At 51.2% G+C, this 16608-nt stretch overlaps 3 protein-coding genes across 3 annotated transcripts; 1 reads left to right on the forward strand and 2 right to left on the reverse strand.

Moving 5' to 3' along the window:
• Positions 1–750: 750 nt before the first annotated feature.
• On the reverse strand, positions 751–3552 carry LOC139588000 (urotensin-2 receptor-like). The gene has a single exon (XM_071422825.1). The coding sequence runs from the start codon at positions 1901–1903 to the stop codon at positions 815–817; it is 1089 nt and encodes a 362-aa protein (XP_071278926.1). The 5' UTR covers positions 1904–3552; the 3' UTR covers positions 751–814.
• A 594-nt stretch (positions 3553–4146) lies between these two features.
• On the reverse strand, positions 4147–11560 carry LOC139587999 (arf-GAP with dual PH domain-containing protein 1-like). The gene is made up of 11 exons (XM_071422824.1): positions 11303–11560; positions 10183–10313; positions 9213–9304; positions 9032–9114; positions 8208–8320; positions 7433–7579; positions 6936–7019; positions 6537–6599; positions 5960–6031; positions 5238–5469; positions 4147–5150 (listed from the first exon to the last, which is right to left on the reverse strand). The coding sequence occupies exons 1-11, from the start codon at positions 11391–11393 to the stop codon at positions 5122–5124; spliced, it is 1137 nt and encodes a 378-aa protein (XP_071278925.1). The 5' UTR covers positions 11394–11560; the 3' UTR covers positions 4147–5121.
• Positions 11561–12565: 1005 nt separating this feature from the next.
• Positions 12566–15949, forward strand: NOL12 (nucleolar protein 12). The gene is made up of 6 exons (XM_071422826.1): positions 12566–12737; positions 12820–12925; positions 13023–13071; positions 13491–13633; positions 14504–14604; positions 15149–15949. Exons 1-6 carry the CDS (start codon positions 12658–12660, stop codon positions 15318–15320), a joined length of 651 nt encoding a protein of 216 aa, XP_071278927.1. The 5' UTR covers positions 12566–12657; the 3' UTR covers positions 15321–15949.
• The last annotated feature ends 659 nt before the right edge of the window (positions 15950–16608 follow it).

A 16608-nucleotide genomic window follows, 5' to 3' on the forward strand; every position in this document is an offset into this window, starting at 1 on the left:
GTATGGAAATGAGCCATGCTAGGCTAGATGGTCTCAAGGCAAGAGACCTGGCTCAGTTTACACAGTGGTGTTGGCACAGTCTGGCAGACTGCGGTACATTTGGTAGGCCAGAGAATTGGGTGTTTCCCTCAACCACAGCAGGACCATGGTGCTGGTGAGGGTGCCATGAACTGTCATGATGGACACAGAGGAGAGCTCTCTCCTTGCAGCTTCCTCTGCTGGACTGATCTTGAAAGCTGAGCAGAGGTACTGGACTCCCTGGACTGTACTACAGGGGAATCTTGCAATGCCTCTTAATTGCGCTTGGCCATCTTTCTTTAGATTCTTCAAAGATTTTCTGTGACGGTTTCTTGAAGAAAGCTCAGTGGTAGCTTTACCACAGGAGTATGAACCGTAGTGAGGTCTCCTGCTAGCGTGGCTGTTTCTTGCAGTGACTCACCATTCTTGTGAAATCTATGACTCACCGTTGTCCTGACTTTGTTATGGCTTGGCCCGTTGCTAGCAAGGAGATGAGGGGCGGCAAAGGTTCCCCAGATATATAATTTAGACATATCGAAGCTGACTGCTCCCTTCCACCCACTCCCCAGCCTTGTGCAAGGTGGAGGCTGCAAAGTGTGTGAGCTGATGGATCTGAGGATAGAGTCAGGATCCCTGAGACAAGCACTCTCCCCACCCAGCTGAGCAGGATGAGCAGCCATGCAAAGGGGAAAGCACTGCATCAACATTGATGGAAGACACTGCATGCTGGCATGGAAGGTGGCACACTTTTATTTCTCAACATGACCCAGCCAAAGGTCAGATGTTCCCAGCCTGCTCAGCCCTCACTGTCCCTCACAGACCTCGAGAGCTCCCTGAAAGCCAGGGGGATGCTGTGGCTCCCCACAGCCTGCTGAGAGGGCGCTGCAGGCCGCACCATGCCCGTCCCCGCACGGCGCCGGCGGTGGCTGCTGGCAAGGAGGGTGTACAGGAAGGGGTTGACGCAGCTGTTGCCATAGGCCAGGCAGGTGACACCGAAGTTAAGGTAGGCCTGGGCGGTGGGGCCGATGCCCAGCCCCTCTCCCTGGTACAGCCCGGCCAGCTGCCAGGCCCAGAAGGGGAGGAAGCAGGCCCAATAGGCCACCACGATGGCAGAGATCCTGCAGAGGAGCCGCCGGGCCGGGGCCCGGCCGGGCAGCGGCAGCCCCAGCCCCCAGGCCGAGGACCAGTAGGCCCGGGCCAGGCGGGCGTAGACGATGCCCAGCACGGCGCCGGGTGCCAGGACGCTGGTACTGAACAGCACGGTCAGGTAGAGCCGGAAAGCCGATGGCGTCCAGGTGGGGACGCAGATGCGCTTGCGGGGGCCATCCCCCTCCTGCAGCTGAGTCATCGCCATCATGGGGGCCGTGAGCAGGAGCGAGAGGAGCCAGAGGATGGCGCTGGCCAGTCTGCGGTAGGCATTGCTGGCCCGCCGGGCCCGCAGAGGCTTGGCCACCGCCCAGTACCTCTCCAGGCTCATGGCTGTCAGGAGGAAGATGCTGGCGTGCATGGTGAGGAGGTCCAAGCTGAGCAAAAGCCTGCAACCCACATCCCCAAAGAACCAGTCGTGGGCGAAATAGGTGCAAACCACAAAGGGGATGGTGGAGAGGTACAGGAGGTCAGCCAGGGCAAGGTTGATCATGTAGACCCCCAAGGAGCCTGCTGAGCAGCCTGCCACCCTGCCAGAGGCCACTGCCACTGTGTAGATGTTCCCCACCATCCCAGTGAGGCACATGACCAGCAGCACTGCACCCAGCGGCCCTGTGACCAGGCTGTCCCCTCCCAGGACATTGCTGTCATCACCCCCACCACTGCTTTCCTCCAAGAAACTGCCACCCTTGGGATCCTCTCTAGGACTTAGGCTGATGAGAGAAGTGTTGTAAGACATCTTTGGGTAAGTTAAGCAAGAGCAAATCAAGCTCTCAGAGACCTGCTCCTTCCTCCTGCCTTCCACCCTTGCTGTATAGGACACGACTATCCTTAACAGCAAAGCAGCCAAGGGAAGAATGGGGAGAGTTCATCAGACACAGATAGGGTGCTCCAGAAGTCTATTCCTCACCTCCAGCTGCCCAGTCCATTTTGCTGATGTTGTCCATCACAAGCTCTGTCCGGTTGTTTTCCTTAACCATGGAAGAGCCAAGAAAGGGACACTGCATTTTCCTTCAAGACCAACATATGCAAGGTAACCTCTGCCAGCCAGGAGGACAGGTCTCTTTTCTTCACTAGCTTTGTTGCTTCTCCGGAGTTTGCTGGGCCCGCAGAAACAGTGGATGAACAAGTAGATTTCTGCTCCTAAGTCTGTCAGCTCAGCTCAGACAGACTTTGGAGAGGTGGGCCCTGCCTCACTGAACCAACCCCCTGAGAGCTACCTTGACCACTGCATGGAGGAATGTGCCTGACTCACAGCTTCACACACCGGTGTGAATACATTTCCAAATTTATACTGGGCTTTTAGCCACTAGCTGAGGAGCCCCACTGGCTCCCTCCTCTTTCTGGCAGACATGCTTTCTTCCCCCATATCTTCCTTTATCCTGCTATGTCTTCCTTCTTGTTCTTATTTCCCTTTCTTTATCCCATTTCTCCTTGTACAGTTGTCCTCATTTGAGACGGGAGACAACTGAAAGACAAGACTCCATAATACGGCAGGGAGGGTGGAAAGCATCATGCTGTGGCTTTAGAAGGGAAACAAGGGCCAGCCCTGGAAGTGCAATAGGCAGGGAGCAGCCACACAGCTCTCCCCAGCCAAGCCAGACTGAAAGAACCTGTCCCTCGCTCCCTCCCAAGCACTTCAGGGCCCTTTGAGGTTTGGGTGTTGTGGATGTAGTCCCCCGTTTGCAAGCAGGCCCACCAGATGATAGGACCTCTCACATTGTCTGTCCTGGCCCTTTTCCGCCTTTGCCCTCAAGTCAGCACCAAGCTCGTAGAGACTCAAAGGATTGCGTATTTTAGAGTCTGTTTTTCCTTCCTCTCCACAAAGACCATCCTCCTCCTCTAAGCTTTCCCCCTCCTTCCCTCGCAGCCCCGGGAAGCTGCCCCGCCGCAGAGCAGGGAGCAGCAGCCCATTGCTAGGCACCACCGCCTTCTAGCGAGACACCGCCACATGACACCCGCGCCCGAAGCTACCCGGCCCTTTCCTCACTCACATCTGAGCCTCCTCGTCTCAAGGAAGACACGGTGGGACAGAATTTGCGGAACAGAGACAGATGTGCCATACTACATGTACTCTGCTGTTAGTTCAGGGTTTCAGGCCGCTCCAGCCACACTCTTTTGCATCATCAGTGTATTGGCTTCATTGTGGCTGAGTCAAATGCCTCTGCTCATATCCAGCAGTGGTAATTCAGCAGCAAACAGGAGGAGGAGGGGGCAGCCCATTAGTCCTCCCCTCACTGTGCAATGACCTTTGGTTTTCAGGAAAATTATGCTCCAAACTAGGAGAGATCAGCAAAATGCAGTGAAAATATACTTTTAGATGGATATTTCCATTGCACCATGGTAGTAGGGTGAGAGATGCTTCTACTCATCCAGAAAGTTGATGCTCCCAACAGATTGTGGTGATCTTGGCACAGCGTGGGGTCCCCAGAGAAGCAGAGGGGCACTGTGAGTCTGCCCATTTGGCTCTGATGGGAATAATCACTGTCCACATGCCCCAGGAAATACAATGAGCAGCTATGGCTTTTTGTTTGATCGTCTGTACTTTTTTCCAAGAAACAACCTCATACCTCAGCAGTTAACATGTCAGCTAATTTAGGACTTTAAAATAAATTACAATGGTATTTTTAAATAATTTCTTTAGGAGCTAATTAAAATACTTACTGGTTGTCTCATTAATTCCAGTTAGCTCCCCTTAACATATGAGATACCTTCTCTCACACTGCCTAATAGAACTGCAAACACATCAGATACTAGTCACCAGCAGAACTCAGCTACTCCTCCCAGCATGTGCAGGGGACAGCTCCCAAGAGAGCTTTAAGAGATGAGCTTTAAGACATGAATCATGGGTTGCTTTTGTGTTTTAGGTTAACTCTTACTAAGAGAACAGGAACATACAGATATGTATGTGTGATGAACAAGATAAACATATGGCAATGTGCAGGTCAGAATGAAAGTGCCAGGCCTTCGACATACAGGGAATGAGGGAAAAGAGATCCATGTATTACCATATTCAGCATCAACCCTAGGCTCTAGCAGAGACAGCAGACTCTGAACTCTATACATGTTATCAGCTCCTCTCTGCAAGACCCAACCCGTCTCCATTGGTCTGATAGAGACTCAAGTTGGGCAGCTGATCTTCAGTGGCACGAAAATCCCTCACAGTATCTTCCCTAGGGCAGTATTCTACCTCCATCACTTTTTGTTATGTGTGTGCATGCACACATTATCCACATACACAAATGTATATCCACATTATTTATCCACATACCCAAATGTATATCCACATTATTTTTGAGATGATCTCTTAATCTTCTCTGAAGCATTTGGTGGAAGGTCTGTACACAAGTGTCATCTGAAGAAGCTTTCAAGCCCATACATGGCAGAAGGAAACAAGCCTCACATTTGGCTGTTTAGGTTACATGTTTTAAGTGACCTTTCTCAACCACTGCACTAACTGGTCAAATATCTAGATGTTTCACAGCTCTGTCACCTGCAGATATGGTATTTCTTGTAAAGGAACAGGCTCTTTTAGTCCAGCAGTCCCTGTAACCCGCTGTGGTGCCTGGCTCCAGCCAGGCAGCTCTTTTCTTGCATCAGGTGGGTGCCAGTCTGCAGTTTCATGCAGGAGTGATGCTGGGTCTCATGTCCAACATAGTAAGTGCCAAAGTTTTCAAGGCCTGACTGACAGGCAAGACCTGTCAGCATCCAGCCAGATGACAGCAATTTAACAGGGACAGGTTGTACTGAGGATTCAGACGCACAAAATCTTGCACTTGAAAAGAAGCAGCTTAATCGGGCCCTCAAAACAAAGTGGATATCCTATGGGGGCAAAAGTGCTTCAAAGGGTGCTCCGAGAGCACTGTGTTTCTCTGATGTCAATCTCCTCTCCTGTCCTGACAGCCACCCAATAGGACCAGGTAGAGTTGAGTCATAGTGAGATTCCTGCATGGCTTCCTAGGATTTAAACTTGAAGTAGGCTTCAACTGTAGTGAAGAGAAAAGGTGGTGCATTAGGGCAATACCCTGAATGGGAGTGGCAGGAGGGGAAGGAAACAGCATCCAGGCACTTACTTGCATATTCCTGTGGTGTCATGGCCTGGTTGATGACACTCGTGAAGGCTCTGACCCACTCCAGCTGGTCAGTCTCTGTCTCGCAGGTGAAGAGGTATTCCCGGTCAGGGGTGACAATGGTGATACCGTAGTGCCAAGAGAAGTTGCCCTGTGTCCCTGAAGGCAATCCCTTCTGGACACTATATCCATTCTCTCCACTGCCCACAAACACCTCACCCTTAGCAAAGGCGTCCTGCACATCAGGAGGGAAAGACAGTGATTTATGGAATCCCAGAAGAACAAGAGAACCGTTACAGGGGCACCTAAGGACAAGAGGAGAGTGTGTGAGGACCAGGGATTAGCAGCAAAAGGTTTTGGAGGTGGTCAGGGGTTCAGAAGAGCAGTGAGCCTGTGCTCAAAGGCAGTAGTGAAAAGGAAAAAATAAGGCCATAAATCTCAAGAGGTCTGAGAGAGGAGCTGCTGCTCTCATCTCTCTGTGTCACCCTCCCATCACCACCTTTACACTGCTGCCCTCCCTGCTCCCATTGTTTGCAGGCAGTGAAACAAACACAAAAAGCATGTGATGAACTGAAAGGGGTGGAAAGGTGAAGACCTGGAGTCCATTCATAGCAGCTGGGAAACCTGCAAGCCGCCCTCACTGCAGAGCACAGGCTCTGTGTGCACTTTGACCCTGCCCCCAGCGCCGCTGCCTGCAGCTGCCGGCGGTCGCATCTCCCTCTCACCAAAGGATCCTTGAAGTACATGAGCCTGCGGTGATCCAGCGTGAACCAGCGCTTCTTAAAGGCCTCTCTCTGCTGTGAAGGGAAGAGGTGACGTGTGAGGGGACAGTGCCCTCTGCTGCGAGCAGAGCGAATGGATACCCCAAACTCATCCCAACCGCGTGAAGCAAGCCCCTGCCGTAACAGCAACCTCCTCCTCGCCCTTTCTGAGCTGAGAGTGCGGTCAGTATCAGGTGATTCACTCCCAGCTGCTGTCCCCAACTCCTGAACTTCGATGAAGGACCCCAGAGTTGAGACAGGAGAAATGTGGACACTAAATACCTGCAAGGTCACACACACACAGACACATGCAGAGAGATCTGTTGCTCTGGGAGAAAAAGGGACTCTGGCTTCATCTACTTTCATATGTGTCCTTCTCCTTCCTTTCATTCTCCCCTCCCTTGGTGCACACACTCTTTTCCCACATGTGTCTAAAGAGTCGGGGGGAATGAGGAAACAGCAGGAGAAAAACACTGAAGTAGGGAAAGCCAGTGGTGCTCTGGCAGGCCCCTGTTTGATTTTTTCTACCATAGCAGCTCACCTTGGGACCAGTCTTCTCCATGTATCCCTCCTTCAAGAAGTTTCTGGTCAGACGATTTTTGATCTGACAAAATAAATGGCAAGAGTGTGATTCACTTAGCTGTGCCTCTTCGCTATTCATTTCCTTCCCCCACCCTTCTATTCCCCCAAATTCAGTCACCTTCTAAATTTATATTTCCCAAACTGCCTAGCTAGGCATCACTTCTGCCTCCAATATGCCCAGAAACAGCAGAGAGCAGCTATTTTCTGACTACCACAGGCCCTTTTAAAAACACCTTCTCATCCCTCTGTCTTTACCCTGCAGTTTCCACTTCCATTCCTAGGGTTATAACAGTAACTAACGAGCTCTTTTATCATGCAAGCAGCGGGAGACTCAGGAGGAGCTCCAGTGCTGCCTTACCTCATTATCGCTGGCAATGGGAAATGCCACCTTCAGGTAATGGAACTGCACTGAACGGATGGCGTTGAACCAGTCCACTACCTCCTGAGGGTGGAACAGGACAGGATAGAAAGCTTAGCCAGAGCAACAGAGGGGCATCTAAATTCACCCAGCTGCACCCAGCCCTGAGTTAGCTACAAGCACAGTCAGCTCTCCCTCTGCAGCATCTCCCTCACATGCACACCACCAGCACGGCTGCCCCGTTCCCCACATGCACAGGCAGCACATCTTCTATAGAACTCCTCCCACACAAACCAACTCAGCCAGTGCTCCTGCCCTGCTCCCTGCAGCAAAACTCTCTCACAGATACACAAACACGGAGCCAGAACACCCACCCTATTACCTACAGCAACTCACACTCACACACCCCATCCTACCCATGCTTCATGCTATTTAATATCAGCAGCTCCTCAAAGCACCTCAATGGCTTTGCAGGGTTTGATGCTAAAACCAGATACCTTTCCACTTTCATGGTAGACAAATATATTCCGGGTCTTATTGTCTTTGAGATAGGTGATCTGCAGGCCATTGGGGTTCCCAATCTTCTCTGGCTGGAATGTAGCATTGATTACATCTATTTTAACATTGATTTTGGGTTCTTTGGCCTGAAAACAGAATGGCATTGACCATGCATGAGCAATCCTAGAAGGAAAGAGATGTGAGCTACTGATTACCTGGGGTAAGGCAGGGTCAGAGGCCTGACCAGGTGGAGAACCTTGTACTTGGCTTTTTTAAACCTTCTGAAGTTCATATCAGCCCACTTCTGGAGCTTGTCCAGGTTTCTCTGGATGGCATGTCCTGCTTCTCCCTACCCTGAGCCATTCCCTCCCTTGTGACAGCATTTTAGCTCTTGCCCCACTCATTTCAGAGATATGAATGAGCAGAAATTAGCCCTCCTCAAAACCAACCTGAGAAAAGGTTTTTGCCAACTTGGCTCACAATGGGGTGAGGTTGGTTCCAGGAATGGTGCAGGATTACACATCCAGGATAGGAGTGAAATGGAAGACCAGTCTTTTTCTCAGTAGTGAGGGAAACACAAAGGGAGACCATGAGGAAAAGTCACTCTGACAGTAGGAAAGGGACCCTTCTCCTTAGTGACATGTTTTGTTCTCATCTCTGAGCTGGGATGAACAAGGCAACTTCAGAAACATGCGTAGGAAGTCAGAACATCTCTGTGACCCCACTGCTCCAGGTGCAGTACACACTGAGGTAGGAGTTGACCACCATACTCACATCCTGCTTGGTGAAATACTTCAGACATCCCTCTCTCTCAGACAAGAGGAACTTGCGGGGTAGGAACTGCCCGTTGTCTCGGCCTCGCTTCCAAAGGATGCCTTCCTTCACCCCTTGGAGCAGAAAAGCCACTTATAGTAGCATTCCCCACAGGCATGGTAGGCACCAGAGGGCTGCATGCAGCCTGGGGCCCAGCCACCCCTCTGGGACAAAGAACATGATGGGCTATTGCTGAGAGTAAACACTTCAGATGTTTCACCTCTGACTTACAACTAAAGATGGTGTGTTCCCATGTTTGCAGTGCAGATAAGCACTCACCAAAAGACATTCCCAGATTCTTCCCACCTCCTAGTCTTGCTCCTACTACTACCTCTGACATTGTGAGAGCTCTCTCCTGTGAACACTAGAGTCCTGGCCCATGCAGACTCTGGCGTGGGACCAGAACTCTTCCCACTTGACTCTGCAGGCTCTTGGGCTCCAATGCCCTTTGTCACAGGGCTCACAATGCCGATTCAAGGACAACTGACAGGGTTATAGGGGGTGGCATGCAGCAGGACAGACATTCCTTATTGCAGATGTCTGTCTCCAACAAGACAACAAATGTCTTTGAAAAATGCCACCTGGTAACACCAGGCTTCTAAGCTACCTGTGGCAGTGCCAGCCTACGTTGTCCACAATTTAACACCCCCAAAATGAAGCCCTGTAATGACCACTTGGGTTCTTAGGAGTACTTGTGGGATTTGCAACACTGACACCTCATGATGCTTAGAAGTTTCCAGAAAAGACAACAGGCAGGATGTTATGATGCTGTGTTCTGCTCTTACCATCAGAATATGGCAGCTGTTTTCCCGGCTCAGTAAATTCTTTGCGTTCATATTTGGCCCGTATCCACTGTTCTCTCAGCACTCTATGGAGAGAGGGGACAGGTGGCTCAGAAACAAACTAGAGGAATTAGAGGAACAGAGAATTGCCCTTCCCCCTTTTCTTCTGCATGCAGCAACTTACTGGCAGTCATTGTAGGTTGGCTGGTAATAGTAAATAGGGATGTGAGCTTCATATATGGCTTTAGTCACAGCATTCCCATGCTTAGCCAGAAACTGCAGAGTTAGACAGAGAGTTAGTGCCTTGCCTTTGATGCACACTCATGTTGGACCTTTTCCTTCCTGACCCACTACAGAGTCAGATGCATATCAAACTCTAATGGAGCATTCTCTTTCCCCCCTCCATTGCAACATCCCAGCAGTCTGGCAGCAGGAAGGTGGGTCTCAAAGGTCTCATCTACTCTCAGACATTACAGTGATTGCACCTGAATCAACAGAGTGCCATAAATGTCACTTCCGTAAGGCTGGGTGCGCACACATTCAGTGGATTTGCTGCCGTGCCCCACATCTCCTGGAGAGCTCAACAACAACTCTGCAATGGCATCTGGAAGGACATTCCAACCTCTTCCAAAGAGCAACAAGACACAGATTATTCTCTTTGGATCTCCAGAAAATATTTTCAGTCTCCCGAAAATTAGTGAGTTGAGGAGGATGTAACGGGAAGAAGTCAAGTTCTCATAAGTGCCATTTTTCTCAAGAGATTGTATTATATATGGAAACTTTTCTTGGAGAATTGCCCAAGACTTTCCCCTTGGAGTGCTGAAATCAAGAGGAGACGTCGAGGCTGGATGGTCTTGGCAAGTGGAAAACAAGTAATCTGAAGCAACAAAGACCCTAAGCCTTAGTAAGATCCATTGCAAGAGCTCTGCATTTGCCATAAAGTAACAGGACATGCAGAGACACATAAGGCAAGTGTGTCCTCCCTCTCCCAGTAGGTTGTGGGGAGTTATCCCTGGTTTTCATGAGTAGAAAAGAGACTGATTAAGCCAGATTACATTCCAACTCTGTGAGGTCAAAGGACTAATTTTGCCAGGACACTGAATGTATAGCCTAGTCCAAACCACCTGCCCTACCCATGGGGATAAAGATCTCACCTGCACCTGAGCATCATCCCAGTAGTCCATCTTCAGGGATTTGACTTTGCTGATGCTAGGGATGTTGCGGTGAATTCCTGAACAGCTGAGGCATATAAAGACACCCAAAGTAGAGGATGCCCAGTCAGGATCTGAGAATATGGAAAAGGGTTAAACTAGAAGTGGTGAATATCCCTGGGATATATGCCTCACCTGAGAATGTAGTCCTGAGAAACAGGGAGCTGATGACCACAGTTTCATCTGAGCTGAGTAATTAACGCCCAAGGCATGGATGCCAGTCAGAAAAAAAACACAGCTATTGGTCCCTCATTCCCTGTTCCAATCACTTTGACGGAATTTTTAATGACCTGTATCTTGAAAAACCCCAAAGTGCTCTGTGAACTCCCTTTGTGTAAAGGATCACCCAGAGGAAAATGAAACCACCTCTGGGAAAAGACCCCAGGAGTTGTTTAGTGCATCACAGCAAACCCCTAACTGTGTTTAGCTCAGGAAGTGGAAAACAACCTTGAATCTAAAATTCTCCTGGAGTAGTTAAATAGGGCAAAATTGTACTAATTTGCCAAGTGTTAATTTGGCTTGGGTAGCACACTCCTTTTGGAGGTATATGATGGGTGGTTTTAGCAGCACTTGTAGGACCTCAAACTGGGTACCCTTCTGAGAGGGCAAGCCCTTCAGTAAATGAAATTTCCTAGGCAGCTGTGGCAGGTTGTCAGTTCAGAGCTGAGTCATGGTGAAGACAATGCCCTCCTGAATCATGCCTTCTTTCTGGAGAACTTAGGATTTCACTGCGAGCTTTCCTGTCAGGTCCTGACTGGGCATGACCTTGATTTGCATTTGCGATCTGACATGACTACAACCCACGGTGCTGCAGCTATGGAGCCCCTGCTAATCTGGCACTCCCACACCCCTGTCCTTCCCACCAGTGCTATGGCAGCATCTTCTCCCTCCTCCCTTGCCAACCCACCTGAAGGGAGAGGAAACGAATACCCAGAGCGATGCCTCCCCTTTCTCTCCAGCCCAGGCTCCTGTGCAGTCCAGATAGCCAGCACTAAGTGGCTGCTAGAGATCAGCCCCAGTTCCCTGCTTCCAACTCCTCCTGCAGCATCCTTCGGGGACTCACCTGGCTTCCCGCAGTCCGCACACAAAGAGTTCTCTGCTCTTTTCCACACTTCCTTCAGGGCCTTCATGCTTCGCTCATTCCCTGCAGCCATCGCCTCAGAATGGTATCCCTCCAGGCAGGGCAGGACAGGGCCAGGAGGGCAGCTGCCTGCACCTTATGCACCTGCAGGCCAACCCACTGCGTTACCCAGGAGAGAAGGAGCCACCAGAGAGACAAGCTCTGGCAGCCAGAGAGAAAAGAGGAAGGCAAGAGAAGCCTAAGGTTAAGGTAAATGGGAAGGGTACAGAGGCCTGTCGGTGCACCTGAGCCGGCTGAGCACAGGCAGAGGCAAAGAGGCTGGAGGCTGAAGTGCACCCAGACTATGTGTGAGGACTGAGGAGGAGGAGGAGACCTGCCCCATGGGCGTGGAGGGAAGTGCAGCAACTAACCACAGAACTGGTTTTTCCACATTTCTGCTGGTGAAAGGACAGACCAGGAAAAGAGCGAAAGCAGCGAGCAAGCTGATAAAGGAAAGCTGGCTGTGGACGAGTGACTGCCAGGCTGTGACAGGACTACTGTCAGGACTCGTCATGCTCTGTGGGCTGGGGGGGCTGGCTTCGGCTGCCCCCACAACACTTCAGAAGCTTCCACCTAAGTCAGCCGGCCACCACACAGGCATTACACCCATTGTTAAGGCAAGAACAGGGGAGCAATAAAGGCTCAGGAGCTCAGCCAATGTCTCTCTAAGCCATCAGAACATGGCAGTCTTTCTTGATGCCCCCACCAACTCACGCCAGTACCTCTCTCCACCACAACAGAAATCATGGCTGTCCAGCCAGATGCTGCGACTTGGACACAGCATCAGAGCCAAGACCCATCTCCACAGCTGCCTTCCCCAGATAATAGGAGCAGCACATGCACTACTAACACCAAGAAATGACAATAGCTTGAAATAAACTCAGAGCTCTATTGAAGAATGCTCGGTTGAAGAACTGCAGATGTTAACTATTCGGAAGAGTGGCATGTATTTAAGAGATGTAGATGCAAAACACTCTGGAGGGTCAGAAAGAGTCTGGGGCTACACTGTGAGAGCAGGTGCTACGCTGCCATGTTCTGGCTTAGAGTGGCCGGACAAGGCAGCGCCACAGAATCTTTTGCTGGGAGGAAGCTGAAGAGGAGCGTAGCCGGAGGCTCCCACGCCTGAAGCAAACCCCGCGCACGCCAGGCGGGACTCCAGGGCCGGGATCAGGCGCACGCCAGGCCCCTGGCGCGGGGCGCTGTGTCCCGCCCGGGCCGGGGGCGGCGGGCAGAGCTGCCGGCGTTCCGGCGGAAGGGGCGGGCGGCAGCAGCCGCGGCGGCAGCAGCGTGGGGCCGCCATGGGCCGCAAGAAGAACAAGAAGGGCCCGGGCGCCCGCGAGAGGCGGCTGGTGGTGACTTTCGACGAGGAGCGGCGGAGGTGAGGCCGGGCGGGCCCCGGGGCGGGAGGGAAGGCGGCCCCGGTCGCTGAAAGCCGGGCGGTTCTGTGTTGTCGGCGGCAGGGAGTACCTGACCGGCTTCCACAAGCGGAAGGTGGAGCGGAGGAAGGCGGCGCTGGAGGAGATCAAACGGAAGCTGAAGGAAGAGGAGAGGAAAATTAAGGAGGAGGTGAGGGAAGGGTCTCGTGTCCCCCCTCACCAGGCGGGCAGTGAGCGGGGCAGGAGGGGCGGGCAGAGGCGCTCCATAACCTGTTTCCCTTCCTCAGCGGCACCAGGAGTATCTGAAGATGCTGAGCGAGAGGGAGGAGGCGCTCGGTACGTGCAGGGCCCTCGGTGGGGAGGGCGGTGGGCGCCCGTGGGCCGACAGCCTTGAGTGGGTGTTGAGGGTTGGGGCAGGGATGCTCGCACACTGTCCCACAACAACAGCTGCTCTGTCATGTCTGTGTTACCCGGATAAGCTGGGGAGAAATGTGAGCTGTGACCCCGCAGCCCTCTGTCCCGACAATCATGGGGGTCGTACAGAAAGGAAGGAACAGGAGAACATCTCCAAGGTGTCACCAGGGCCCCTCAGGGGGGAGAAGCAGCTTGCCCTCCAGGCTTGCAGTGCCAAGGCCCTCTGCCCTTTATCCCTGCATGCCAAGGCCGAGTGTCATCCCAGCCCAGCATGGTGCATCAGTGAGTTTATCCCGTGAAAAGTTGGGCACTTTGCACTGTAGGATTTCTTGTGTTCCCAGAGGAGGCTGATGAACTGGAGCACTTGGTGACATCGCGGACGGAGTCTGTGAACATCGACCACCCAAACCACATCGTAACAGTGACTACCATCAGCGACCTGGACCTCTCGGGGGCACGCCAGCTGGGACTGAGCAGCCCCCTGGTAAAGTCTTTTGCCTCCTCTCTGTATCACCTGTACACACTCCTGGGGCTGGTGAGGTAGGGCTAGTGGTCCCTGAGTATGTCCAAGGCCTTGCAGCTGGCTGGGAACAGGGATGAAAAGGGGAACTCGTAACTTTTCTATTTTTCCACAATTTAAACTGGACCTCTATGGAGAAGGAAATGTTCTGTATGAATAGCTCACTCCACACCTCTCTGGAACCCTTTGCTAGTCCCAACTGACCCTGGTTAAATGAAGTGTTACTGGACTGGATTGCAACAGTGTAATACTTTAAAAGCTGATACAAGACAAGCAGCAAGATTTCAGACATTGCCAAATGGTCTGTCCTTGACCTTTTTTCTGTGTCCTGGTCAGAAATATTACTGTTAGCATGAGGAGGCATTTTTCTCTCCATAATCTCGTGCTTGGACCACAAATAAGGAAACCATTCAGTTCTGTTTGTGGTCACTTTTATTCTCAAAATACACAGTAACTAAGAGCTTGTATTTCTTTCATAGAGAGTCTCGGGTGTTGGTTGTACTTATATTTGTAAGGTCATCTAATCTGAAAGTCCACTCAGAGACGTCTTGGTAGTAATTTAAGCAAAAGCCAAGACCTTTGGTTCATTCAAGTTTAAACTTCAATCGCATGGCTGTTAAGTTCATGCTGAAGATTTGCATCTTGGGGTGGATTACTGTAGAACATCTCTGGTTGTACCTTTCTGTGGGACTGCAATAGGAAACCTTGACACTTGGACAGTGAGGGGTGTGCAGAATTAAAACATCTTCATCTGTGACTAGTTAGTTCACAAAACAGGATGAAACCAAGAAGGCAGTAGAAACACCAGAATCACAAAAATGCTTTATTTTTAAGGGAAAAACTGATGGATCTGAAGAAGAGAAGGGGGAAGAGGTGGAGAACAAGCCTGTGAGAACAATGCCCAAGAAGTCCAGAAACCCCTTCCTGTCTGAAAAGTATGTAGAGATTCCTTCGGGCCTTCTCTGCTCGGCTCTGGGAGCCGATGGGAGTGTTGGGTTCCGGGACGCGCGGCGGGGCCGGCAGGCGGCGCTGGCGGAGCGCGACCCGCACGCCCTGGTGACGGCGGGAGGAGCGGCAGCACGGTGGGCTCCGTCCTCACCTCTCACCCGCTCCTTCACCGCGCCACGTTGCGCAGCGTGCACAGCTTCTCTCTAGGGCTGAAGGTCAGAGGCTCCTGAAGCTGAAACTAAGGCGTTCTCCACGTTTTTCAGTATCCAGGTTTTACAGCTGCTTTGAGGGTGTGGAGAGTTGCTTTACTCTGTGGGGTCTGGGCAGCACGATGCTCATAACATTAGTTTTTGTTGTCACTGCACACGGAGACTTGTATGTTTCCTGCATAGCTTAGAATTCCTCTGGGTCTTGCTTTGTCTGGCATCCATTCCTGCTGGGCCACACAGAGCTCTCCAGCTATTGTTGTGGTGTTGCCTTCCTTCTGTAAGCTTTGGTCCCCAAACCCTTTTCTCTTTCTGCCCTCCACAGAATCTCTTCTCTTACTGCCACGCTGCACATGCACAGCCAGAAGAAGACAAAAAGAAAGAGATCCCAACGTGGGCAAGGCCCACGTAAGAAAATCAAGAAGTCCAGCACAGGGCGAACCACCAAGACTCAGCGTCGGAGGCTGACTGGCAAAATGGGCCGTGACCAGGATTAACAGAGAAAGAGAAACTAATGTTCAGACCACCAGCTGGGACAGTGCTCCACATCTGGCCTGCTGCTCTTTGGGACCCTGTCATTGTGGGCAAGCACCTTGTTTACATGGCATTCTGACTAGCCATTAACCCAGGCCAGTTCAGCCTTTCTGTAGCCTCCTGAGCACTGGCTAGGGTCACTAGACACTCTGCCCATTTATTTTTGGAGTGATCTCCAGCTAACTGTCTAGGTACCACAGAATCTCTTAAAAACTTCTGCTGAAGGTCATGTTCTCTACTTCTGTCCTTGCCCCCCCCTTTCAAAGCTGATACTTGGCTTTATCACAGAAGGGGATCTGGGGCAGAGTGCAACAGGCACATCATTGTCAGGGCAATTTGAGAGACTTGGGAGAGCTCTGCTTGCACTCCTGCATCAGTGCCCTGGCATTTCTCCTGTGCAGTAAATCCTTTTTCCATGGAGACATGGTGTCATCTTGTCTCCTGTGTTTCTTCACCACACAACACAGTGCCACACCTGAATGCAGGGGTACTTTTTGTTTGATACGTGTGCCAGGTGAAATTGGGTAACTTTGTGAATAAATTTGAAGTCATTTTGCTAAGAAAAAAAAATAAAATCTGTGACTTATTTGAAGCATTAGAGGAGCTGTGCTAACGCCAGTACCAACTGGAAAGAGAGGGAGGTAATTCCTGGTGTTTAAAGGATATTGAAACCCACTGGTGCTTGGAAAATGGAATAGCTAGGAGCTATTTCTGTGGCAAGGCAGAGCCAGCTAGAGCAGGAATGGCTCATTCCATTGTCTGCTGAATATGCTGATCCTAACTGCGATAGCTCAGGGGAGTATGAAATGCCCTAATGCCCTTGCTCTGTGTGTGTGGCCCTCTCCGGGTGGGAGTGGCACAAGCTGCCCTTGTCCTTTACCTCAGGGTTGTTGCAGTTATTAGCAGCTAATTGCCTTTCTTCTTAGGACCTCAGTGTATGTTTTTTACTGTGCTTGCCCTCAGCAGGGGAAGAAAAAAGAATTGTATGGTTGGGATTTAGGAATATCCGTGGCAAAACTGTGAGTGAATCCTCTGAGGAGGAGAGAGCCCAGGCAGTATGCTGGCCTCTGTCCTGGAGTATTCTGCCTCTGTCAGCCAAGCCTCCTCCCATGCCATGTGTGCACTGAAAAGGAAATGACAAAGAAAGAAAAGGCCTATGTGTCCAAAACCCACACCAGAAAAATTTGCAACCCAGCAATGGGCAAGTAAATAGATTCCTCATGCCAGAAAAGGGAGGGAAAAGAGTAAAGC

Source organism: Agelaius tricolor, unplaced genomic scaffold (assembly GCF_023055355.1).
Source record: "Agelaius tricolor isolate 1412-34295 unplaced genomic scaffold, bAgeTri1.0.p SCAF_3, whole genome shotgun sequence".
NCBI classification, from domain to species: Eukaryota; Metazoa; Chordata; class Aves; order Passeriformes; family Icteridae; genus Agelaius; species Agelaius tricolor.